General features: G+C 38.4%; 1 protein-coding gene across 1 annotated transcript; it reads left to right on the top strand.

Moving 5' to 3' along the window:
- Nucleotides 1–74: 74 nt before the first annotated feature.
- Nucleotides 75–24875, top strand: WASHC5 (WASH complex subunit 5). Its single transcript, XM_083861794.1, has 29 exons — nucleotides 75–142; nucleotides 952–1253; nucleotides 3461–3606; nucleotides 4297–4381; nucleotides 4541–4641; nucleotides 5553–5745; nucleotides 6299–6451; nucleotides 8898–9011; nucleotides 9564–9735; nucleotides 10566–10693; nucleotides 10991–11120; nucleotides 11954–12066; nucleotides 12717–12883; nucleotides 13518–13593; nucleotides 14268–14378; nucleotides 14493–14633; nucleotides 16062–16142; nucleotides 16737–16838; nucleotides 17434–17613; nucleotides 18015–18139; nucleotides 18521–18683; nucleotides 19389–19491; nucleotides 19598–19677; nucleotides 21010–21113; nucleotides 21574–21703; nucleotides 21832–21928; nucleotides 22350–22503; nucleotides 23131–23218; nucleotides 24473–24875. Exons 2-29 carry the CDS (start codon nucleotides 1068–1070, stop codon nucleotides 24527–24529), a joined length of 3480 nt encoding a protein of 1159 aa, XP_083717920.1. The 5' UTR covers nucleotides 75–142; nucleotides 952–1067; the 3' UTR covers nucleotides 24530–24875.

Raw genomic sequence — 24875 nt, forward strand, 5'->3', positions numbered from 1 at the left:
CCTGCCATCCTTCCCACTCCGCCTCCATCCTCCTCCTCCTCCTCCCGGGCGGGAGCCGCCGCCGTCCGAGCCCACGGGGCTGCCGGGGCAGGGGAGCGCCGGGCGGAGCCGCGCGGGGAGCGGGGCCGCCTCGGGCCCAACAGTGAGTTCCGCCGTGCCGGGACGGGACCGGGTTCGGGGCCGGGTTCGGGTTCGGGTTCGGGTTCGGGTTCGGAGCCGGCCCGGCCGCTGGCGGTGTGGGCCCGCTGTGGGGCAGAGCCCGCGGCGGCACCGGGGACTGGGGGGCTCCGGGCGCTCCTTCTGGGCCAGACCTGCCTGGGGACAGCTCGCCGGCCTCTTAAATGTATCGCAGTGGTTCGGAAGTGTTCAGAAGCCTGGTCATAACTTCCCATAAATGTTTTTAAAGCGCAGACGCTTATTTTTGGTGCTGCACGCCGTGTCCCTCAGGAAAGGCGTGAACGAATAAAACTGAGCAGGAAATCAACCAGAGCACAGCAGCTCATCCTTCAGTGATAAATAAAGGAACGGAGCCGTGTCATTTCCATTTGCTATGGAAGTTTTCCTTATCGCTAAAACCCATTATTGATCACTTTGGTTGTTATTTTTAAAGTGTCTCTAAAAAACATATTTTGTGGAGTGGTTTTGCTTTCCTTGGGCCCAATCTCCTCGCCTGGCCATAACTGCTTCAGTATTTGTGACTATTTCCTTCTTCAATAATGTTCTTCATCTGTTCTTCAAAATATCATACTTCCCTTGCCTGCTCACAAAGGTCATTTCTCAAACTTAATTAATTAATTAAATTAATTCCATGCATTTCTTTCATTTTACAAAGTGGATAATTTAGATTTCATAGTTTGAAAGATTGGAGAGTGTGCTTAAATATGCACAAATTAAACTATCAAAAAACATGGGCATAAACCACTGTGGATGTGTGTGGGTTTGTTTTTACAGGTTGTTAATGGCACGGCTGGTTTCTTCATCAGGCTTTCTGCTCCCAGTCACCTGAAGAGTCAAGGATCAGGATCAGACTGCAGGACTTGTGCTGCTCTGTCACATCCAGCTCCACAATGGTGGATTTTCTGGCTGAAAACAATCTCTGTGGTCAGGCAATTCTTCGGATTGTTTCCTGTGGAAATGCCATCATTGCAGAACTCCTGAGACTTTCCGAATTTATTCCTGGCGTTTTCAGGCTAAAGGACAAGGCTGATCAGCAGAAGTATGGAGATATCATATTTGATTTCAGTTATTTTAAGGTAAACCCTTTCATTGTTAAACTTCTCCTTAAAGCATTGCTGTCTGACATGAGGATGTTTTGGGTTGTGAAACGGCCATTCCTGGCTCTTGTGTTTGTTACTGCTACATCTTCCAAAATGTTTGATGAGTCATCTGGCCTGTGAACTTTGACAGATGCCAGTTGTATAAAATGCGAGTACTGGATTCTGGGGAGGTAATAGTAGTAGTAGTAGTAGTAGTAGTAATAGTAGTGGTAGTAATAGTAGTAGTAGTAGTAATGCCTGCAGGAACACTAAATTATACTTCCACCAGCAGGCTCTGAGGCTGCATGGTTGGTTGTTTTCCTTCAGAGCAGCGCTGTGGGCAGAATGCCCATCTTTCTTCTGTTAATCTGTAGCTTATTCTTTGAAGCCCTGAAAACTGCTTTCTGCTTTCCTGTCTGACAGTGCTGTGATTGTTCTTTCACTGGGCTTGTCACATGCACTGAATAAATAAATAAATAAGTCAAGGAGAAGTGTCCATGGAAAGCCCTTATTTCTCTTTCAGAATTAAGCTGAGTACTAAGTTCCCTCTGTCATTTTCCAGCATGATTAAGAAGGAACTACAGAGGCTGTCTAATGTGACTTTATTTGGGTTGTACAATACAAGAAATGGTAATAATAAAGCAAGGGAGGCACTTCTAAAATTTAATTCCATTTTATTGTAGGAGGAGTTGTAAATGTCAGGCACTAACTGTGAGACTTGGATACTGAAAATCCAGAGCACAACTGATTTCAGTTACCTTTAGATCCATGTGCTTGGTAGAAGTCTTTTTTTTAAACACGAATTACTTGAAAATTTAAAAGCAGATAGCTCTAATTGGTGAGAAATACGATCATCTTTAAAGCTGTAGTACTTTTGAATGTTAAGAAAGCGTAACAGTGTGCTGTTTTTCCACAGTTAAAACCAAAAAAAAATCCATAGAAATCATATTTATAAAGCAGAGATTAGAGAATTTACAGGTATTTTTACTGCAAATGCACCCCTTCTGTATTCACAATTCTTAGAATTATTTCATGAGATGAGATTTGAGATTTGAAAAGTTGAGACTATTTACTTAGTGCATTTGAGCTTCGTAGGCACTTTGGCAGCTGCTTTTATCCTTTGTTTTATGTAGATATTTTGCACAAAAAGAGAAGCAGAAGAGTACTTTTTAAAACTCAGATTGTCAGCTGGGTATGTTCAATTGAATTTTAATAATACTTTTAATTAAACTTTTAACATTATTCTCATTTAGGTGGTGATGGTGAGATGGTGATCATAAGCACTGAATGGTGCTTATGAGAAATATGACAGTGGGGAAGGGTTAGAAAAGTTGTACTATTGCTTTAAGGAAATCAGGCTCTTCATCCCAACTCTTTTTCCCCCCTGATTGTTAATGGCAAAGTTTCTGCATTAATTCAGGAGATGGGTGCTGAGCTAGATGTAGAGTCTGTGGGAAAAACTTGTCTAATGTTTTCAAGCAGTTTGAATGTATGAGAAGGTGTCACTAGATGGACACAAAAAGAACTACACTCATGCAGTCAGGTTGTTAGAGTAAAAAGAGAGAGGTTTATTATTTTGACTTCAATATATAGAGATTCTGGACAATGACTAGAGATTGGGGAATGAGGTTGACACCTCTTTGACATTACTGGTTAAACAAGTCCATCACTTGTCTCTCCTCCAGAGAGGAATGCAAAAACAATTACTTTGTTTATCTTACAATCTGTGAAAAACTCCACTACAAAAATGTAAGCATCAGAAAGCTGAAAAAAAAACAACAAGAAGGTACTAAGTTTTGTGAGCCCTCAATGATATGGTTTCTATCTGAGAAATCAATCAGATGAAATGTGTAAAGGAAAAAATTCCATCAGGGAGATAGCACTACAAAAAGCACCCGGTGCCTTCACATGTATTCGGAGTTTACTGGAAGCATTGGCTATTCTTTTCCGTTGGTTACATTGGATAAATCATATTTAAAGTAATTGCAGATTGTAACAATGTGTAAAACTCATCTTTATGGAATCAATATTTAACCATGAAGTAGGTTGGAAAGCTGTAAATCCTTGTTTTGGTAAGAAATGTTATCTCTGGTTTGCACATGGGGGTGGTTGGGTGGTTGTACATGGTCTGTGTCCTATTATAGAGAAGTCAAGTAGAGATCAAAATCAAGTGTTGTCTCTAAAGATTAGTTTCTGTTTTTCAGGGGCCTGAGGCATGTGAAGGCAAACTGGAAGCCAAGCCTGAGTTACTGGATTTAGATGAAGAATTTCGTGAAAACAACATTGAAATTTTGACAAGATTTTATTTAGCTTTTCAGAGTGTACATAAATACATTGTCGATTTAAACAGGTATGGTGTCTTAAGTACACATGGATTTTCTAAGACTAGATTACTGTTTTGTCCTATTGATGAGAATCTTTTTCCTTAGAGACCCAATATACTCATTGTTGAAGCATGTTCATGGGCACCAGGAAACCTGAATTGCTGGAGTGAGCACTAATTTTTAGTCCAACAGTTCCCTACCAGCTTAATATAGGACTTGAAAACATTTAACCTTTCAACCTCATTTCCTCAATTGTAAATTTGAGTTAATTTTTCTTCATCCTGGAGATTGCCCTGAAGATTTTTTTTTTCAATAAAAGGAGAATCCACATTATTAAGCTAATTTTTTGTGGTCTTACAAAACAGAATATCAGGTAGTTTGGGGTATTTTTTAATTTTCATTGGCATTATTTTCTTGAACTTAATTTTTTAGTGAAGTTGCCATATTCTCAAGTTTACTACTCTGACATGTAAAAAACAAAATGAAAGTTTCATTAAATGCTCTTAAGAAAAAGGTACTGAGAATCTTAAACATGAGAGTTGGTTTTGTTACCTCATTTTATAGGAGGGCCTCTCTTCTTCTTTGTCTGAAAAACACCATGCTGCTTGAACTAGGGAAATGTTCTTATGTGTCCGTTGGCTTTCAGAGAAAATGTGACTGAGTTCTAGTTTGAGAGCAAAATAGTCAATGACCAAAGTTTTTGTCGTGGTTCTTAGATACTTAGATGACCTCAATGAAGGAATTTACATTCAGCAAACGTTAGAAACCGTCCTCCTTAATGAAGATGGAAAACAACTTCTAGTAAGTATTGACTAGTTTTGTAATAGAAAATTAACCCACTCAGTAAGTGCCAAACTGGACAAAAATTTAGGTTTACCAAATGCATGGAAGTGCTGTGGCTCACTTCAAGGAGTGAATCATGTTTATGTGATTTTCTTTCTTTGTTCTCTTTCTAAACAGTGTGAAGCCCTGTATTTATATGGAGTCATGCTACTGGTCATTGACCAGAAGATTGAAGGAGAAGTCAGGGAAAGAATGTTGGTTTCCTACTACCGATACAGGTGGTGTATATGGTTCAGAAGCACTCAAGGCTGGGATATATAACATGCAGGATATTCAGTAACCTAGGGCGTTGAATTAAGATAAATGGAAGTATGGACACCTTTTTCATCAATTGACTTTATACAGATAATTCAGCAGAGCTCCCTGAATATCACTAGAACTCATTGCTTTAGCTTTTAGCTGTGTTTGCAAGTTCAGCTGCAAAATGAGCAACAGATTTTTCATTCTGTTACAACGGACATTTGAAGTCCACAAATAAACTTTCAGTTAAAGCTTTTAGGTTGCAAGTGCCAGCTATGAAAGTGTCACAGGTTCCCAAATGTGTAAGGAAACTTTCTGAAAAGTCCTGACTATCTAGGTAACAAATGCATTGCAACTCAGAACTTCTTGTAGTTACAGTGCTTTATTAGGTAAATCAGTAACAAGTTTTAAAGGGTAGATTCTCAGCATCAGGGTATAACAGCTGGGGTCTTAAGGAGTATCAGTGCAAATCCTTCCACATATCAAATGCTGTTTTGACTATGCTTATGCCTCCCAGTATATAATGTGAGATTCTTTAACTCTGGACTGCAGAAGTGAATTGACAAAGAGAATTCAGAAATGGGAGAAAGAAAAAGAAAATTTAAAAAACAGGAAAAAAAAAAAGAAACAAATTCTTCTCTGAATAAAAAGCTCCTTCTTTCTGTTGCTGAGTTCAATTTTCCGTTTGTGCTTTGCTTATCTGGAATTTTGGTCTGGATATTCATCAGTGTCCTATAACATGATATTAATGGAATAAACAATCAAAAACCTGCTTTAGACTTAAGTATTTGTTAATTTTCTTGTGAGAAGGGCGTGGTTACAAGGGGTGGGAGAAAAGGAAATTATTAGGTCATATAGCTCATATTTTTGTTCTTTTTTTGTAAAACAGTGCAGCCCGATCCTCTGCTGACTCCAATTTAGATGATATTTGTAAATTGCTTCGAAGCACTGGATACTCAAGCCAGCCTGGAGCTAAAAGACCTCCAAACTACCCCGAGAGTTACTTCAGCAGGGTTCCTATCAGTGAGACATTTGTCAGCATGGTTATCGGCCGCTTGCGGTCAGATGACATTTACAACCAGGTAAGCCCCCTGAGATAAAAGAGGGCTTTAAAGGGGACTGTCAAATTGGTTCTCAGGTTAATTACTCAACCATGAAGTGCAAAAAAGAATAGATGGCAGAAGTTGTAGGGACTCTTGAGGTCAGCTAGTCTGACCTGGCTCAGTCAGTTGGAGCAGGTTGCACTGGGCTGCATCCAATTGGATTTTGAGTATCTCCAGAGGTACAAACCACAGAACCTCTGTGGACAATCTGCTGCAGTACTTGGCCAGCCTTGCAGTAAATAGCAACGTTTTTGTTTAATATCTTATGATTGGACGTGTCTTCCTTGACTCATTTACAGCATAGTAAGATCTTACTGTAGCTTGTTAAAAGCAGCACACATCTACACAGTCAACTTTTACACTCTGGAAATACATCTGGTAAATATGCATGTGTAAGCATGTCCAGCTTACCTAAATAACCTTCTTGCCTCGTAGTATCTATACACTGCATTCTTTAATGTGTCCCAGAATATTTTCAGGTGGTTTATGATGCACTGTATTATGTTCAGCTTTGTTTTGTTGCTTTTTCCAGGTTTCAGCATATCCATTACCAGAACACCGCAGCACTGCCCTGGCTACTCAGGCTGCTATGCTCTATGTGATACTGTACTTTGACCCTTCTATTCTTCACACTCAGCAAGCTAAAATGAGAGAGATAGTGGATAAGTACTTTCCAGATAATTGGGTAAGAATTAATTCTGTTTTTAAACTTTTCCCTGGATTTAATGTTATAAGAACAATTGAAATTATTGTTACAGAAAAGTGATAATAACCTAAAACTAGAACAGATTCTTCTCTGGAAATTTTACTTTGTTCAGCATGAAGCCGTCTGAGTCAAACCCTCTGGATAGGCATGGAAGGCTGTCCTTTAAAAGTGTAATTTATTGTCCTGAATGTTTTAGTCAACTACACTCTAATACCATCAAGATAAAGTGAATCCCAGGAAAATGTGTGATGGGAGGCATTTTAGGCATCTTCTAGTCCAACCTTCTCCTTAAAGCAGAGTTAACTTCAAAGCTAAAGCAGGCTGCTCAGGCCTTGCCCAGTTAGTTTTGGAAACATCTAAGGTGAAGACTCTGCAGCCTCTGTGGACAGCTGTGGCTGTGCTTCATCACTCTCATGACGAAGAATTTCTTCTTTCTGTACCACTGGAATTTCCTTTGTTATAGCTTGTGGCTGTTAGTTTTTGTCTTTTCACTGTGCACCGCTGAGATGGGTCTGTCTTAGTCATAACTTCCCTTTAGGTAGTGGAAGACCAGTCAGATTCCTTTGACATCTTTCTTCCAGTTTAAGCAAAACATGCTCTTACACACTGGCTCCTCACAGGTGTGTTAGTGGCCTCCTGTTCACTTCATTCCAGTTTGTGCATGTCTGTCTCATACTGAGGAGTCCAAATCAGGACCCATTTCTCTCAGTGAGTCCTCATGAGAGCTGACTGGAAGGAAAGATTCCCTTCCCTCGATCTGCTGGCTGCAGTCTGGCAGAGCCCAGTGTCTGTTTACACTTTGGTGTCATAAGGCTGTGTGTCTGATTCACATTTGGTTTGTCCAGCAGGATACTTATGTCCTTTTCTGCAGAATTGTGACATAGGCAGCCAATCCCCAGACTGTGTTATTGGGTTTGTCCCAAGTACAGGACTTTGTGTTTGTCATTTCTGACCTTCATGTAGTTTCCTCTGGTGAATTCTACCAGCGTGTCAAGGACGCTGTAGGGGACAGTTTTGGTCCCCAAGGAATCATCCCACACTGATGTTATTTGAAGACTTGTTTAAGGATTAGCTCTGCTATTGTCCAAGTAACATACAAGCTAAAGCTGTCACTACATGTGCTTTCAGATGTAGTAATTAAAATGAAAGTACTGCCTCTCAGTACTGAGATTTAGGATTTCCATCCAGAATTCCTAGTCTGCTACTGAAATAGGCTGGCATATAAGAATAGAGTCCCTGGGTCATCTATATCAAAGAGACTCAGACTTAACAAAGAAACTGTACATTAATTTGTGTATCTCTGTTGATTTCAAGTTGTATTCTTCTGTACCATAAGTGGAGCGGTGAAGCAGGGAGGGAAGAAACTGCAATGGCTGGCTATTTCAGTAGACATTAAAATCCCTCTGTTTCTGGAGAACTACAGGCTTATTTTTAGAATTGAGAACTTGACACTGCGAATTTTTGATTATGCCAGCATTTTTATTAACTTGAGTACAAATTGATATTTTTAGGCACCTATCTTCTTGTGGTCAGATGTGGATGAGTTAACTGTATCATACAAAATACTCGACTCCTAGACTGATTTCAGGTTAATTTTAGCCTTTAGTGTAGCCTTTTGAGCAACTGTCATCTACAGGAATTAATGAGCTTCACTTCAACCATACGAGAGAGAGCTTCATATCAGCAGAGCCAGGTCCCATTTGCCTTTATTTGACACTGCCAGAAGAGCTCAAAGGCTGGCGGTGTCCCCCTCAATATGATCATGCCTCTATGGAAGAATATTGCAGCATCAGTGTGACAAAGCTCATAATCCCACAGCTCTGTACATCCTTTGTCTGCCAGTAAACCAAGTCTTCCATTTTTAATCAATGATCTTACAAATACTTGTTACTTACTCTCAGCTCTGTATTTTTAATCATACTTAAACTTGTGCTAGGAGTCTGAAATCAGATTCTCTTTGCTCCTTAAAAATCACACTATTTAATCATAATTTCTTCCTGTTTGTGTCACCATGGAAGATGCATTACAGTTCAGTTTGGTCTTTTGGGCATCCTCAGAGTAAGATTAATTAATCTCATTTTTCCCTCCCTATCATAGTTTTTTTCTCCCAGTTGCTTTTATCAATCTTCTTTAGAGCACCTTGGAAATGAAAAATAAGTCATGAGTTCATTGAGAAAAAATTGAGTATCATATATAGTGACTGAAAGAACTGTCATCTTGTTTTCAGAACTAAGCTTCTAATTAATTGTGTGCCATTTGTTTCAGTCTTCTTCTTAATTTCCAAAGTTGGTACACCAAAAAAGTTCAGTTAGCTCTTCTTTATACCCACAGCATATCCCTTTCTCTCATACTGCTAAATGTAAACTTTGTATTTTTCTTAATAATAACATCAATGGAACTTCTTGTTTTCTGCTTCCAATTTTAGGTCATTAGCATTTACATGGGAATCACTGTCAATCTGGCAGAAGCATGGGAACCCTACAAAGCTGCTAAAACTGCTCTCAACTACACACTGGATCTTTCAAATGTCAAAGAGCAGGTATAGAAGCCAGCATTAATTTTTTATCTTATTTTTAATGAGATGCAAGGGCATCTAAAGTATATGACATCAATAATGCATGGATATTTTCTTCCTGCATACAACGTATATACCATATTGCCTGGCAAACTTAGGGAATATGAGTAGAAAATTTTTCTTCATCTTTAGGAAAGAAGTTCACCAAGTAGAACTCTACTTAATTCCTAATAAGCATTTCCATTCTGTGATAGATTTTTGTTGTTGTTCTTTCCCCTTAGGCAATAAAATATTAGTAGCATTTTTTAGGAATAATTCCTAGAGCATATGTAAGTGGATGTATAGAAAGGCTACAAGTCTGCATTTTTTAAATATTACACCTCCTGTGTAGCCTCTTTGCTTTAAAATTTATCTTGCAACCTTTGTCATGCACTTGCAGTATATAATACTACCTACTAGTAGTGATAATAATTTTTATAGCACTTTTTTGACCTGTGTACCCTCTAAGCTCTAGGGAGCATGGTGTATTCCATTTGAGGCCAGGCTTTTATAGATGCGGGCTCTGTGTGTTCCAAGGCCAGCAGGTACGCCACAGTCAGCGAGCGAGTGCACACGCAGGTGCAGCAGTTCCTCAAGGAGGGCTGTCTGAGGGAGGAGCTGGTGCTGGACAACATTCCCAAGCTGCTGAATTGCCTGCGGGACTGCAACGTGGCCATCCGCTGGCTGATGCTGCACACTGCAGACACGGGTGAGGCTGTGCTGCACTCACTGCTGAGCTCTCAGTCCTGCTCCACCAGGGCTGCGTTTGGGAGCCTGAGGGAAGTTCAGTCCTGCTGCTGTTGGAGTCAGCAGTTTCCTCTGCTGACTTCAGGTTTGCAGGAGGTCGTTGAGCTGTTGTTTTGCAAACAGTCTCCTAAAGCCTTGTCTGAAATGGCACATGCATTTCCTCAGTTCTTGTGAGCCAAACAAGGGTACAAAAATTAGTAGAAGTCATAATCTTGTTGAATAATATTCTGCAGAAAAACATCATTCTGAAGGTTTTAACTACCTCCAAAAAGAAAGAAGTGGCCAACTTCTTAAAATCTTAGTGCTTAACAGGTTGAAACCAAGGTTTTTGTTCTGTTGAACTGAAATTCAGCTGAAGCTTTTGAGCAATGTCTCTCATGTGAGTTTGGATGTATAAACTGACCTAATTAGACATCCCTTTGTTTGAATGCTTGTGCTGTCTTTGAGGCTTCTGGATATGCAAGAGGGCTTCTGTTACACCTCCATACAATTTTTGTAATGGTTTTAGAAATACCGATCTCTGGGCTTCTTGGTCAGATGGACTAAATTCACATTTAGTTTCAGAAAGAAAACACTACAGAAGTTTTAAGAAGGCTGAAGCACCACAGAAACCTTAATTATATTCTATTCAAAGGAAAGGTTATTCCATGTAAATGGCAAACAAGTGGAGATTTACGTACCAGAACAAAATGTTTTTTCCTTCAAGCTATTAAAAAAGAAAATATTTACAAAGAGTGAAAAGCTTGGCCAAATTCTGTGTAGCAGTGGGGAATTGTTGTCTTTCATTTTCAGCTTGTGATCCAAATAACAAACGTCTCCGCCAGATAAAGGATCAAATTTTAACAGACTCAAGGTACAATTCCAGGATCCTGTTCCAGCTTCTTCTGGATACAGCTCAATTTGAATTCATCTTAAAAGAGGTAATGTGCTGCTAACTGGAGTCTTCTAAGATCTCTAAGCTGAAAAAGTCACTGGATATTTTTATAAAAAATCTGCATTGTACTGTTCTATAAAATTCAGTAAGCTTCTGTCACTATATGTCCATCACACTGTCTGTATTTCTTAATATTTTTAATTTTGTTTTTAATATTCTGGCAAAATCTTGAAGTTATGTAGTAATCACTAAATCAGTTCCATCTGTTTTCAGTATTTTATTTTACCTGTTGTGATATGCCTCCTTGCCAGCTTTGTAAACCAAATGCTTTGGGTTTCGATAGATGTTCAAACAGATGCTGTCAGAAAAACAAGCAAAATGGGAGAACTATAAAAAAGAGGGATCTGAAAGGATGACTGAGCTTGCTGAAGTTTTCTCAGGAGTAAAACCTCTCACCAGAGTGGAGAAAAATGGTAATTATTAAAAACTATACTATGTGGGAGAAAAGTGATTTCAATTTATATTTCTAAAGTGATACCACAAGAAAATATGTGAGTCTAATAGTGATAATATAAGAACTGTTTTCATATCCCTCAGCAGCTGCCAAAGAGGTCTCTTTAACTCTTGCCTTGTTTAGGTTATCAGCACATATTCCATATGTAAGCAATATTTAGGTACCTAATATTTAGATGGCACTATTTTTAAAAGTATTTTCCATTCTTTTATTTAGAATTGCTAGCTCAAACTATAAAATGTCAGTTCACTTTTGTATGTATAATGGAATTCATGTTGTCATGTTCTATGTACAAAGGAGTAAGATCATGCCCATTAAAATTAGAGATGGTTTAACCTCTTCCCTTATTCTTTTCCTGGTTGTAACCTGGATTTCAATTTTATCAGCATTTTTTCAAACCTTCTTTTACTTCTCCTCTATACTGAGTGGTATTCTTCAGGTTCTCAAAGGACTTAAAAGTCAAATCTGTACTTCTTTCCAAATTCATTGCACTTTTTTTTTTTTTGAAACAGCTATTTTTTTCTCTTGAACTGGTGTAAAAATAAGATTTTTGTAATCCCCATTTATGTTGGTAGGTGTTTTTCATGTTGCATGTGAAATTTACCTGAGCATCTGCCACTTTACAAGTGTACATTTTGAAATAATAGAAGTGTACCACTGAAGTAAAAACTTGTAAAAATAGTCTCCTATGTGTATATCTTGTTTGCTTCTTTTGACTAGCAAGTTCCCTCTATTTTTGCTGTCTATCACACATGCAGAGATTTCTTTAAATTTTTCTTAATTCTTTCACAGAAAATCTCCAGGCTTGGTTCAGAGAAATCTCCAAGCAAATAATGTCTCTGAACTACGATGATTCCACTGCAGCAGGCAGAAAAACTGTGCAGCTGATACAGGCTCTGGAGGAGGTATGGCAAAGACATTTTGAGATAAATTACCTTGTCCTTCTGGAACAACAGCATTTTTTACACATGCACTGACTCCTCATAGCAAAGATACAAAAGAGATCTGCATTTTAATAATTGTTCAAATCTATTAGATATTGGCTGTTGCATATCTACAGTAAGCAGGAGTTTTGTATAGACCTTGTATAGACCTTCATATTGCAAAATCAGGGATATAATATGGAAGGTCATGCCACATGTAGCCAAGGATTTGTAAAGGTTTTCAAAGAAATTAATTCAGTATTTAACGTTATTTGGCAATATTGCTCATTTTTAGAAATTTTGAAAATAAATTAATTTGAAACTAGAAAGGGTGATTTGAAGGCAAGATAAAAAAATCTGTATTTTTTCTGTGCATGCTTCTTCTGTTTCCAGGGTATAAAAGAGTACTCAGAATGATGTTTCACAGTACACCTCCTTGAATAACTTTGTAAAATTTATAGTTATTATACTCTATAACAGGCCAGTTTTTAAGTGTCTTACTGATGCCAACATCCAGAAGTAATATGTCAGTTTACTGATTCTGTTTTTATTGCTGTCCTTAATGATGAATAGAAAAATACCAAAAGCCCTCCTCCTTTTATGGATTTTGTTTGTTTGTTTTTTAAATATAGGTCCAAGAGTTTCACCAGCTGGAAAGTAACCTGCAAGTTTGCCAGTTTCTGGCTGACACCCGCAAATTTCTCCATCAGATGATCCGAACTATCAACATTAAAGAAGAGGTCCTGATCACCATGCAGATAGTTGGTGATCTTTCTTATGCTTGGCAATTAATTGACAGGTATATTAGAAGGACCTTTTTCTTCCCATCAGTAGCCATTTGTAAAACTTGTGATAAATAACATGCATAAATGTTATTAAGACTATAAACATTCCAGTTTAAAAACAGTGTTGAAGCATTGTTCTGTGAGTTGTTGAATATACTCAATTCTAGTCAGCTTGAATAGGAATTAACATCCATCCTTCTCAGCTTGTTAACTGCAGGTTAAGTGATAGTGTAACTTTTTACTGTCTATCCTGTTCTAACTGTAACAGCTTTATTAACCTCCTGTCTCCAGCCTTTAGTCTTATTAAGTGTTCTCCAAAATACTGGAGTTCATTTTTCAACCAGAAACAAACAAGGAAAGACTGATGTTCAAGAACTGTTTCCATGGTGGGGTTTTGCTGAGCTGCTACTTCATTGCTGTGGCTGTTAACACTCCCTGATGCCTCATCTTTTGCCCCACCTACCCTTTTTCATACAGGGTTTTTCTAACCAGTATTCCTTCAGACCTAAATTCTCCTTTAGTGAAGTTTGTTAGTGATCTCCTGTGCCATTCCCACATTACGCTGGTGCTGTTGACGTACAATTAAACAGTTGAAAATAAGAGTTTCAGGGGGAGAAGTTGATTTGTTTTGTTTGTTTCCTACCCTAGCTTTACATCTATTATGCAGGACAGCATAAGAGTCAGTCCATCTATGGTAACTAAACTCAGAGCCACTTTCCTAAAGGTAAGTTTGAACAACAGTGAATGCACTTGAACACTGAACACTGCAAGTCAATCCAAGCAGTTTGTTTAAAAGGCCTTAAGGCTCTGAAATCAGAAGAATTAAGACTTCCTTTTACCAACATCTTCCATGCCCAGCTTTTTTAGACAGTATTGAATAAATTCCAGTTAGTTTTAAGGAAAATAAAACCAAGTTATGCATGTTTTTTTAATGCAACAATTACATTGCTGCTGTTAGACAAATAAATCTTGTCATCTAGCCTCAACTCATTGCAGCTGTTTTCTGGAGGCATTGGTGCAGAGATGGGATCCTCTGCATATGGATCAGAACAGGCTGAAGGAATTTAAAAAGTTATATTCTCTGTGCCCTTTGTCTGTCAATGAAGCTCTGGCTTCAGATGAAAATACCTTTTGTAGAAATAAGAATGGGGATTAGTGTGAGTGAGAATATAAAATTAAAACTGAAATGTCCCATGCAGCTGTTAAGGTTTTAAGAACCTTAGGGAAGGTGGCTTTATGGACCATTGGACTTAACTTTGACTTCTAAATTTATTTTTTTTTCTCTTAGGAAGAATCTAGTAATTTGAGTTGTAGGATAAGAGCCTGAGCAAGAGAACTCAAGCATATAATTTTCATCAGAAAAAAAACATGAAGTTAACATTTTAACTTTATTTCTAGCTTGCTTCTGCCCTTGATTTGCCCCTTCTCCGTATCAATCAAGCGAACAGTCCCGACCTCCTTAGTGTGTCCCAGTATTACTCTGGCGAGTTGGTTTCCTATGTGAGAAAGGTGGGTGCTTATAAGGCACAATTGCCTTGTTCTCTAATTACTTTTTCTTAATTGAGGATTATTTTCTTAATGAGGATATACTGACTGTGGGTGTTTCTTCTCTCATTTACAAAGGTTCTGCAGATAATCCCAGAAAGCATGTTTACATCTCTTCTCAAAATCATAAAGCTTCAGACCCACGATATTATTGAAGTGCCTACTCGCCTTGACAAGGACAAGCTACGAGATTATGCCCAGCTTGGACCACGATATGAGGTGCAGTTAAAACAGGGAATTCTGAAAAAGCAAACCTTATAGGTGGCCAACTTTAACTTAAGTTTAAATCTATACAGCTCCATAGAGTTACAATTTAATAGTGAAGTTAGATTTGTTGGCCTAAAGTTGAAACTGACTGGTGGTGTTGTGGGCATACCTTAAGTTTCAGGAGGACAGATGAGTAACTTTTGCACTTCTGTTCACAGAAGTTTAAACTTTGATCTTGTAGAGAATGGGAAAAAAAACCTAAAAAAAACCCCTATAAATGAGCTTAAAGGTATCTTTATTTATTGGAGAGGATGGAACCCTGAAACCCTGAGTCTGAAATTAAGCCCTTCACATTTGGCATTTTTGTTCCAAGAGGAGAAGGTCAAAGACTGAATAAGCCAGCATGGTTAAGCTTTTTGCTGCTCTCAAATGAGGAGAGGATGGAGGCACACTGATTCAATCAGATAAAGCTGCTGCTGCTCATTTTGTCTCTGCTTTTTCTTCTGCATTGTAACCAGTCTGGAAAAGTGAGCAAACATTAAAATTATGTGGTTTTTATTTTCAGTAGAGGAAGATGAAATACAAAAACCTGAGTGGATCAGTAAGTCTTTCCCCCAAAGAATATAATAAGCAGTTAAGATGCCAGCTTTTCCCTGGAGATTTTGCCAAAGTGCTCACTTGTTAGGTGTTTTCTGCAAACAAGCTGTGATCTCTGATTAAGCTGATATTCAGTCCTGAACATTAGGTTTAGACGCCCCCATGAGAGTTTTTAAAGTCAGTCTGGCTTCTGTTTGGGTAGGAGAGGAGGAGGAGGCAGTGTTCAGTAATGTTTTATTTTGAGGAGGTAAAAGGAAAACAACTCATACTAAAACTTTTCACTTCCAATTTCTATTGAACTGTAGATCTGAAGTGTGTCTTCTCTATTCTGTGTTGTAAACACCTGACAGGCAAAAGACTGGCTTATCTGAACTCTGGCATAAGGATAATAATAACTGTCAGTAATTGTAAAACTTCAAGTGAATGTGCTACCACTATATTAGATCAGTGGAAATGCTGAGGAGGTCTCATGGTGGCAGCAGGTTTTGTTATAGAAAAACTACTGTGAGCTGTGTTCCCAGCCTGTTCAAAGGTACCAGCTGAGAGTTTTGTCCATAATATTTGTGTACACAAGATATGGCTGGTCTTCCATTCCATAATCCCCCTGAAACGTCTGAGAGGTGCCTGTTCTTTCCTACTGCTAACACACCTCTGTTTATCTGACTAAAAGAAAGGTAATTATGTAAGTAAGTCTAGAACAAGATGTAAAGTTTAAAATATATTAGTGCAAATTATTTGAATCTAAAATAGGAAGCTACCACCAGGAAACGTAGGTTTATATATTTTTTTAGAGTAATCATTTACATCTGTTGAATTGCTTTAATGATTTTTTTTCTGTTACAGGTTGCCAAGCTAACCCATGCAATTTCAATCTTCACTGAAGGTATCCTCATGATGAAAACTACTTTAGTTGGTATCATCAAGGTAATGATCCATTATTTCAATTTGTAAAAGGTTGTTTGGTGGCAATTAGCACTTGAGCACAGATTTCAGTACAATATATGAGACCTTAAGGAAAAATAAAAAGAGAAGGAAATATAAGTGTGCATATTACCTGCAGTCCCCATTGTAAATAGATTCATTCACCGTAGTTGGTGATCTTTGGAGGTTTTTTCCTGCTGGAAAGCTTTTCTGAAGAGCTGTTTCTTCCATTGCTATAAACTGTCCTGCAGTTTTACATTAAGGCTACATTAACACCTCTTTGAGAACTAGAAGTACATATTCCTGAAGAAACATTCTTAATGCATACTGGATTCTTAGAATTGTACAACATTCTCAGTGGATCATGAACAAAGGTTGAATATGGGAACCTTTGCCATTCAATTTAAAGAAAACATTTATTTTCTAGTAGAAGTATGTAAATTTTTATTCTTTGGACAAGCTCTGGTATTTAAGTACATCTTTTAACAGTGTTTTCCTATTTAGCAAAAGTATTTCATATCTTTCTTGGTACAAAATAAATCCTTTATATTTTTTAAACCTTTCTGACTTTAAAGGAAAAGTGTTTCTTCTACTTAGGTGGACCCAAAACAGTTACTAGAGGATGGAATCAGGAAGGAGCTGGTAAAACGGGTGGCCCTGGCTCTTCACAGGGGCCTCATCTTTAATCCTAGAGCCAAGGTTGGTTTTAATTTTTTATGTACCTTGGGTGTGCTGGAACCTGTTTTATTATACTGCCTTCTAAAAAATAATTTATGCTTTTTGTAAAAACGTTTTGGACTAATGAAGGTTATTTGGAATGCTTTATTTGATGTTCAAATGAGTTTATACTGCCAAAAGTACATGGAATTAAAAAATTTTTTTTTTTCTATTCCAAAGTGTCCTGTCAATTCTGAATTCACAGTACTGCCTTTGTCTGTGATGATTGACAGATCACATAAGCCAAGTAAGCATAGATAGGCAATGATAAAATAAGGAGTGACTCCTTGTTTTGATCGTGTCCAGATTGTTGAATCTTCCAGAACAAACAATAGTACCACTGAAGACAAAAATAAATACTTTTTCCTCCCAAGAAGTGGGAGAAAAAAATATTTAGTAAGAATTAATTCCGATATCAACCTATGATAAATTTCTCAGGGCTTTTCAGATCTGGCTGGACCATAGTGAAATGCTCTAGAGGTTGTTCTATAAGGGTAATTTTTAGCCTTTTACCTTTTCTTTGAATCCTACCTCTTCACAGTTTTGCTTTCATCTTTTTGTTGTTGTTTATCTCCAGCCAAGCGAACTCATGCCCAAACTGAAAGAAATGGCAGCTACAATGGATGGGTTCCATCGGTCATTTGAATATATCCAGGATTATGTCAACATATATGGCTTAAAGATTTGGCAAGAGGAGGTGTCTCGTATTATTAACTACAACGTGGAACAGGAGTGCAATAACTTCTTAAGAACAAAGGTGCTGCTCAAACCCAAAAACAACAAAAAAGTTGATTAATGTCTTTATAGTTGGCTCTTAGAGCCTGTAACTGATGGAGCAGGTGTACCCATTGTTCATACCATTGTGACTTCAACTGAATGTGCTAACTACTGTGTAAAACAGTTTATTCTGAAATGTTCCAGCATCCCCCTGCATTATTTGTACATAAGAGGAAAGTACTAGAATATTTTAATATCTTTTTATAATAAGATTCATTTCTTCTCTTTCCTTTGTTCTATTTTTATAGTGTTCTGCTCTGTGTAATTTACAATATTGAGTTACAGTGTGCTCCTTTTAAATCAAACAAAAGGAGAATTTCTAAAAAAAATTAAAAAGGTGCAATGGGAACACTGCAAATTACTGTCAAACTTATTTTTCAGATTCAAGACTGGCAAAGTATATACCAGTCTACTCACATTCCTATACCAAAATTCACACCCGTGGATGAATCCGTAACATTTATTGGTCGTCTTTGCAGAGAAATCCTGAGGATCACAGACCCAAAGTAAGTACTGTGTCACAAGCACCATGCATTGGATAGCTCCAATTCCACCATGCACAAACCAAAATACAAGAGATAATTTTACCTTAGCTGTAAAATCACATTTATCTAAAATCAGATTTACCCCATCCATCCTGTACATTTTAAATATTAGTCTAGAAAAGTGATTTTAGTCTAAGAAGGAAAACTGTGTGTTAAACAAATGGAGCAGAGAAAAATCAGGGAAGGGTGACAGAACCCTGGTGGAGAGGAGAATAGCTAAACATCACCTGAGACACTTGGAGAGTCTTTCTCATCTGTCTAAGAAAGGTAACTCATTACTGAGAGTATCACAAGAACTGTCTGCAGCTTTTCCTGAAGTTGTTTACTGATTTTTTTCCTCAGAATCACGTGTTACATTGATCAGATGAATACCTGGTATGATATCAAAACTCATCAGGAAGTAACCAACAGTCGTCTCTTCTCAGAGATCCAAGATACTTTGGGAACCTTTGGTCTCAATGGCTTAGACAGGCTGCTGTGTTTCATGATTGTAAAGGAGCTGCAGGTAATTGTTGAACTTCAGTTTCTCAAGGCCACAATGCTTTATTGTTTTATAATGAAATAATTTTAAAAATCTGTTAATTACTGAAATGGTAAAATTAAATCAAAACCATTTGAAAAATGGTTGATCTACCCCAAAAGTGAGAATTTCAGATACACATGAAGTTATAGAAGTGGGTGCTCTTAAGTAAGTGGTGCTGTGTAATTCCAGGTTGTGTGGGGATGCTTTCTGCAAGTGTATACTCTGTGTGTACTTAGAAGTTGATCTCAGGTTAACTTCCATTTTTCTGTCTAGATGTCAACAAACATTGTTTGAGTCTATCATGATACATAAGATGTCAATTCTATGTAATGACTGTTTCTCTAATACCTCTTATGGGAAACCAAGTTTTTGTTTCTGGAGAAGAATCTAGTTCTAGCCTGGCTAGAGATTTTAAGGGAAATAAGTGTCAATGAACACAGTTCTTCCTGAAAAATTGAATTAATATTTGTCCGTAGTAGATATTATGACACGGGGCATCTTTTAATTGTCCTAACATTGATTAACATAACTCCAAAAAGCAGAAATTGTAACTACAGAATTCCTCAATTCTTCATCTATGGAAATAGTCTTTCCCTGCTGTTAAAAAATGTGGCTCCAGTGCCATCAAGATTAATCATAAAGTGCATGTGTGATAATTTTATTTACTTATTTCTTTCTTTTATTTAGAATTTCCTCAATATGTTTCAGAAAAACATATTGCGTGACAGGTCAGTACAGGATACCTTAAAAGCACTAATGAGTGCTGTCAGTCCCCTCAAAGGAATCATAGGTAAGTGCTTACTGGTTAAGATGGAAGAAAGCAATTGTCTTTGTACACTTGCATTTATTTCTCTTACTTGTTCTTTTTTAATGCCTCACCCTTCTTCTTTTCTCAGCAAATTCAAACAAGGTTTATTCTACAGCAATTGCAAAAACACAGAAGATCTGGACACCTTATTTAGACTCCATAATGAAGGTAAGTTCATGTGACTTACTGTTACTCAGAGTTCACTCGAGGCTCTTTGGTTATATTGTCCCTCCGTTCAGGAGGGACATGAAAGTGCTGGAACATGTCCAGAGAAGGGCAGCAGAGCTGGAGAAGGGTCTAGGGGCTCAAGTCCTGTAAGGAGCAGCTGAGGGAGCTAGGGGTGTTTAGTCTGGAGAAGAGGAGGCTCCGAGGGGCCCTTGCCACTCTCTACAACTCTCTGAAAGGAGTCTGTAGCCAGGTGGGGGTTGGCCTCTTCTCCCAGGCAACCAGTGACAGGACAAGAGGACATGGCCTCAGACTGCACCAGAGGAGGTTCAGGTTGGACATCAGGAGGAATTTCTTCATAGAAAAGGTTGTTAAGCATTGAAACAGGCTGCCCAGGGAGGTGTGGAGTCACTGTCAGGTGTTTCAGGACAGACTGGATGGGACACTCAGTTCCAAGATTTAGTTGACACTGTGGTGTTTGGTCATAGGTCAGACTCAGTGATCTTAGGGGTTTCTTCCAGTCTTAATGGTTCTGTGATTCTGTGATATTTTAATCTGCTTATTTTACATTGTTGTATTATATTGACTTGGAATTGTGTAGCATCACGGGTGAAGCAGGCCTGGGTTTGCAAGAGCTCCTGAGCTTCATTGGTATGGGCACCTCACACTCTACAAAGTGCTCAGCTCTGAGATTCATAAGAAGTAGTTCACCAAAACTGGAATCTGGCACTGGGATCTGATCTGGGCAGACTAAGTTAGTGTTCAGAATTAGGAACTCTTGAGACTCCTCACAGTGCCTTGTAACCACGATATGCCCAAGGATAAAGTTTGGAGCAGTAGCATTTCCCAGATGCGCATTGCCACAGAAGGCATTGTACTGTGCTGAAGATTTAAACAAGCTGTCCCATTATCTTGGCTCTTTATCTTGTCTCTCTAATGATATCTTGGGACTAGAGTTTTTCAGAGTACTGTGAGTGTTTGTTTATGTTACTGGAGTGAAGAGGAAAGGCCAGGGAAGGAGAAGGTTGACTGCAATGAGCCTCTCTGCTGTTTTATTCTCCCACCGTGCTGACCCTAAGATTTACAGAGAGGTGGGAAACAGAGTACAGGCATTTTCACTCACCAGTGAAGAGCAAATTGTTTTTATACCTGTTACCTTTTTTGTGCTCTTTTCCCATGGCCTGTACCTGCAACCAGGAACTGTGTGTAAACTTCAAGCACTGTGACTGCATCTCTGCTCTGAGTGCACTGTACAGTTGGGGTCAGTCTTTGACTCCACTCTTCCTTTGCTGCATTCAGTCTAACACACCACCCTTGTTGTGTTTGTGTCAACAGGTTGGTCAGATGCAGATTTTGAGACGACAGATTACCAATGAATTAAATTATTCCTGCAGGTTTGACTCCAAGCATTTGGCTGCTGCTTTGGAAAATCTCAATAAGTAAGAAGCAAAATGTGCTGAGGAGCTGCATGTATTACTGTGGTGTAATTGTTATCAGCTCAGCAATCCTTAAAAATCTTAAATTACAGCAAAATGTGGAATCTGATTTGTGTGCAGGTTTTTCTGATCAGTATTTGAATTTTAATCCAGCAAAAACATTAGAAATAAATACTTGGCAAGTAATTAGTTTGAACATGCAGTTTCTAATAACATTTGCCTTTACCTGGTTCTGAAGTCATGTTTAGATGAGAAAAAGAAACAGAATATTTGTGGTGCTGATTTTGAATCAAATATGATTTTTGTGAAAAGACTCTCTGGAAAAGGTGTTTTACTCTTGATTGTGGCCATGTAGAGGTTTTGTATCTTTGAAAATTTTATATTAGTATGACATGTCACATCATGTAAGGTTTATTTGGGAATAACTTTTTAAATTATTTAATATAATCTATTTTCCTTTTAGAGCAATACTGGCTGACATTGAAGCACATTATCAGAACCCAACACTACCTTATCCTAAAGAAGACAACACTCTTTTGTATGAAATCACAGCTTATCTGGAAGCTGCTGGCATTCACAATCCATTAAATAAGGTCAGGCATACTTTCTGGTGCTTGGTGAAGTTTGCTTTTTTTTTCCTATTTTTTTTAATAACTGAGAAAAAAATAATGTGTAGAAGACATGTACTAATGTGGGGGGTTTTTTTATTATTTCCCCCCAGATCTACATAACAACAAAACGTCTGCCATATTTTCCCACCGTCAACTTCCTGTTCCTCATTTCCCAGTTTCCCAAACTTCAGTACAACAGAAATTTAGGTAATGTGTAAGTTGCTGTGTGTCTAAATCTGATTAAAACTTACGTGAAATTATCTGTGGAGAAGATAGTAAAATGAACTGCATAGAAAATGCAGCCTTCCTGACTTGGAACATTTAGTTCATCATGTTCAGACAGTTTTGTTACACTATTTAAGCCAAATACAATAGGATAGAAAACAGAATCCAGATTCCTGGGTTTCTCATTCTATCTTGTGCCTCAGTTAATATCACTAAGCCATTCACCATGGAAAACATGCAGTTTTTACATTAGCTTTGATTTTTATTTTTTTTTTTTGTCTGGGCAAGCAGAAGGGGAGACAGGAAAAAAACATGAAGAGTATATTGCATAAGTTAGCCTGTGCTGTAAGAATATGTGCTGTTTTATAAAAATGTGTTATTTGGTTGTTTTTTTTCTGTGCAGGAGTGGTGTGCAAGCGGCCAGCTGATCAAATTGACTGGCTTCCTTTGGTTCTGGGGCTCCTTACCCTGTTGAAACAGTTTCACTCAAGATACACAGAACAATTTTTGGCTCTGATTGGTCAGTTTATTTGTTCAACAATGGAGCAGTGCACAAGGTATCCATGTTTTACTTTTTACCCAGGTATCACCTCTGTGAGGAGGACTTCAGCAGTGAAAAAGCACTGGACTGCTTTGTCAATATTTTTGTTCTAGAAGAGCGTAATTAACATTTGCACTCTTTCAGTACTTGAAGGGACCTTATAAAAAAGATGGAGAGGGTCTTTTTATATGGGCAGACAGGGGCAGGAAAAGGGAGAATGATTTTAAACTAAAAGAGGGGGGCATTGAGATTAGGATTCAGGAGGAAATTCTTTCCCATGAGGGTAGTCTGGTACTGGAACAGGTTTCACAGAGAAATTGTGGATGTTCCATGCTGTTCAAAACCAGGTTGAATGGGCCCTGAGAAAACTGGTCCAGTGGAAAATGTCCCTGCCCATGGCAGGGCTGTTGTAACTACATGATCTTTAAGGTTCCTTCCAGCCCAAACCAGTCAATTATTGCATTACACAATAACAACAATATATTTTACTAAGTAGAAGATTAAAACACTATTTCTGTTTGTAATGGAATAACACAGCACCTAGTGGAAATGGTGTTATTTGAAGGCTGGCATTTTCAGGTAATTTCATCCAAGTAACTGGTTGATCAATAAGAGTGTGATTTTCATGGTGGTTTAATTTTAGCCAGAAGATTCCAGAAATGCGTGCAGATGTAGTGAGTGCCCTCATGTTCCTGGAGGATTACATTCGCTACACCAAGTTACCAAGAAAGGTAAGAAAGAATTCCATGTCTCTAAATATGCCCCTGAACACCTCAACCATTTTCCCTGGAAAAAACACCAGGGAATGTGTGCTCCCACTCCACTTTAGCCAATGAAGAGATCTGGCCAGATTTGCCAACACCTTCCATTTGTACTACAAATGAGCCAACATAACAAATAACAGGTCAGGGGCCTGCTGATGCAGAAGCAGCCCTGATTTGTAGAGCTCAGTCCCATTACCACAGAATAAATAAATAAAGGATTTCACTTTGTGCCAATTTCAAACAAAATAAAATTATTTAAATTTAAATCATCAGTGTATAAAAATCTGTTAATTTTAATCTTCAGTGTATAATGCTGGGGGCTGTTGGGAAGGAAAGAAATAAAATAGAAGTTCCAAGATGTTACCAAGTAATACTAAACTTAGTAGTATTCTAAACACAGGGCAGAAACTAATTAGCAAGTCTTAAATTTTGGTGAAACACTGTATCCAATCTTTTCTTCCCCTCATGCCAAAGATATCCCAGGCAGCTTCCTTGTCTCACACGCAAGGGAAGTGCCAAAAGTCTACTTGTAGAGAGACTTCATTTCAGGTTTAAATGCAACATAACTACATTTGAAGATGATAGATCCTTCCTTCCTTCCTTCCTTCCTTCCTTCCTTCCTTCCTTCCTTCCTTCCTTCCTTCCTTCCTTCCTTCCTTCCTTCCTTCCTTCCTTCCTTCCTTCCTTCCTTCCTTCCTTCCTTCCTTCCCTCCTTCCCTCCTTCCCTCCTTCCTTCCCTCCTTCCCTCCTTCCCTCCTTCCCTCCTATTAAAAATAAGTCATAATCCTGTTTGATATATACAGGATATATACAGACTGTACCTCCATGGTTCTTTAGTCAGCATCCAGTAGCCATTTCCAGCTAATACTCACAGTGAAGTGAGATTCTTCCAGTCTCCTCTCCCCAGCCCTCAGTTCTGTGTGGTGGTAGTTTCCTCTGTCAGTCCTGCAGCTTTGGCTGATGCTGTGTGCAGGCACAGCAGAGAGGAGAGCAGCATTCCTCCAGTCCTAGACAGTACCTGTGCTCCTGGGGTCTCCTCCCAGCCCTGGCTGTGCTGTTCCCTCCTTGCTTTGTGCACATCCAGGAGTGTATCCTGGTGCCAGGGTGGTTCAGGTCTGTAGTGTGTGTGCTTGAGTCACAGATGGGATATACTTGTTAATGGATGAATGGACAACAAATGGATAATGCAAATGCCCAACTGTGCCTTCCTGTGTCCCTCAGGTTGTTGAAGCACACGTGCCAAGCTTCATTTTTGATGAATTCAGAACTGTTCTATGAATATGGAGAAGGACCAAGACTTTTCTCCAAACCTGAAATGAGGAGTTGGTGCCTGAGGATGAAGCAAGTACCACTGTTCAGAACTGTGTCTTTTCTGTGCTTCAAGGCAGCGCCTACAGCTGTCTCTGTGAAATGTAACCATCAGCACTAGTCTGTATAACCCTTGTTTAAATCCTGGCATGATACACAGCGTGTATCTCCTCTAAACAGTGTATATTTTGTACTGCACATTATAAATGCTGCATGGAATTATGTATAAATCCTTTGGGTTTTTTGTTCTGAATAACTATTTGTGGAAGTTTGACTTTTGTATCAGAAATGAACAATGAAACTGGAAATAAAGGTG

Source organism: Zosterops lateralis (genome assembly GCF_965231275.1).
Source record: "Zosterops lateralis genome assembly, chromosome: 1".
Taxonomy (NCBI): Eukaryota; Metazoa; Chordata; class Aves; order Passeriformes; family Zosteropidae; genus Zosterops; species Zosterops lateralis.

Excerpts from the sequence above, each read along its gene's own strand:
- WASHC5 (XM_083861794.1), top strand. The coding sequence starts at position 1,068 with ATGGTGGATTTTCTGGCTGAAAACAATCTCTGTGGTCAGGCAATTCTT. Across the intron at positions 9,012-9,563 it reads TTTCAAATGTCAAAGAGCAG|GCCAGCAGGTACGCCACAGT; the intron begins GTATAGAAGCCA and ends GTGTGTTCCAAG. Across the intron at positions 18,140-18,520 it reads CTGAGGATCACAGACCCAAA|AATCACGTGTTACATTGATC; the intron begins GTAAGTACTGTG and ends TTTTTTCCTCAG.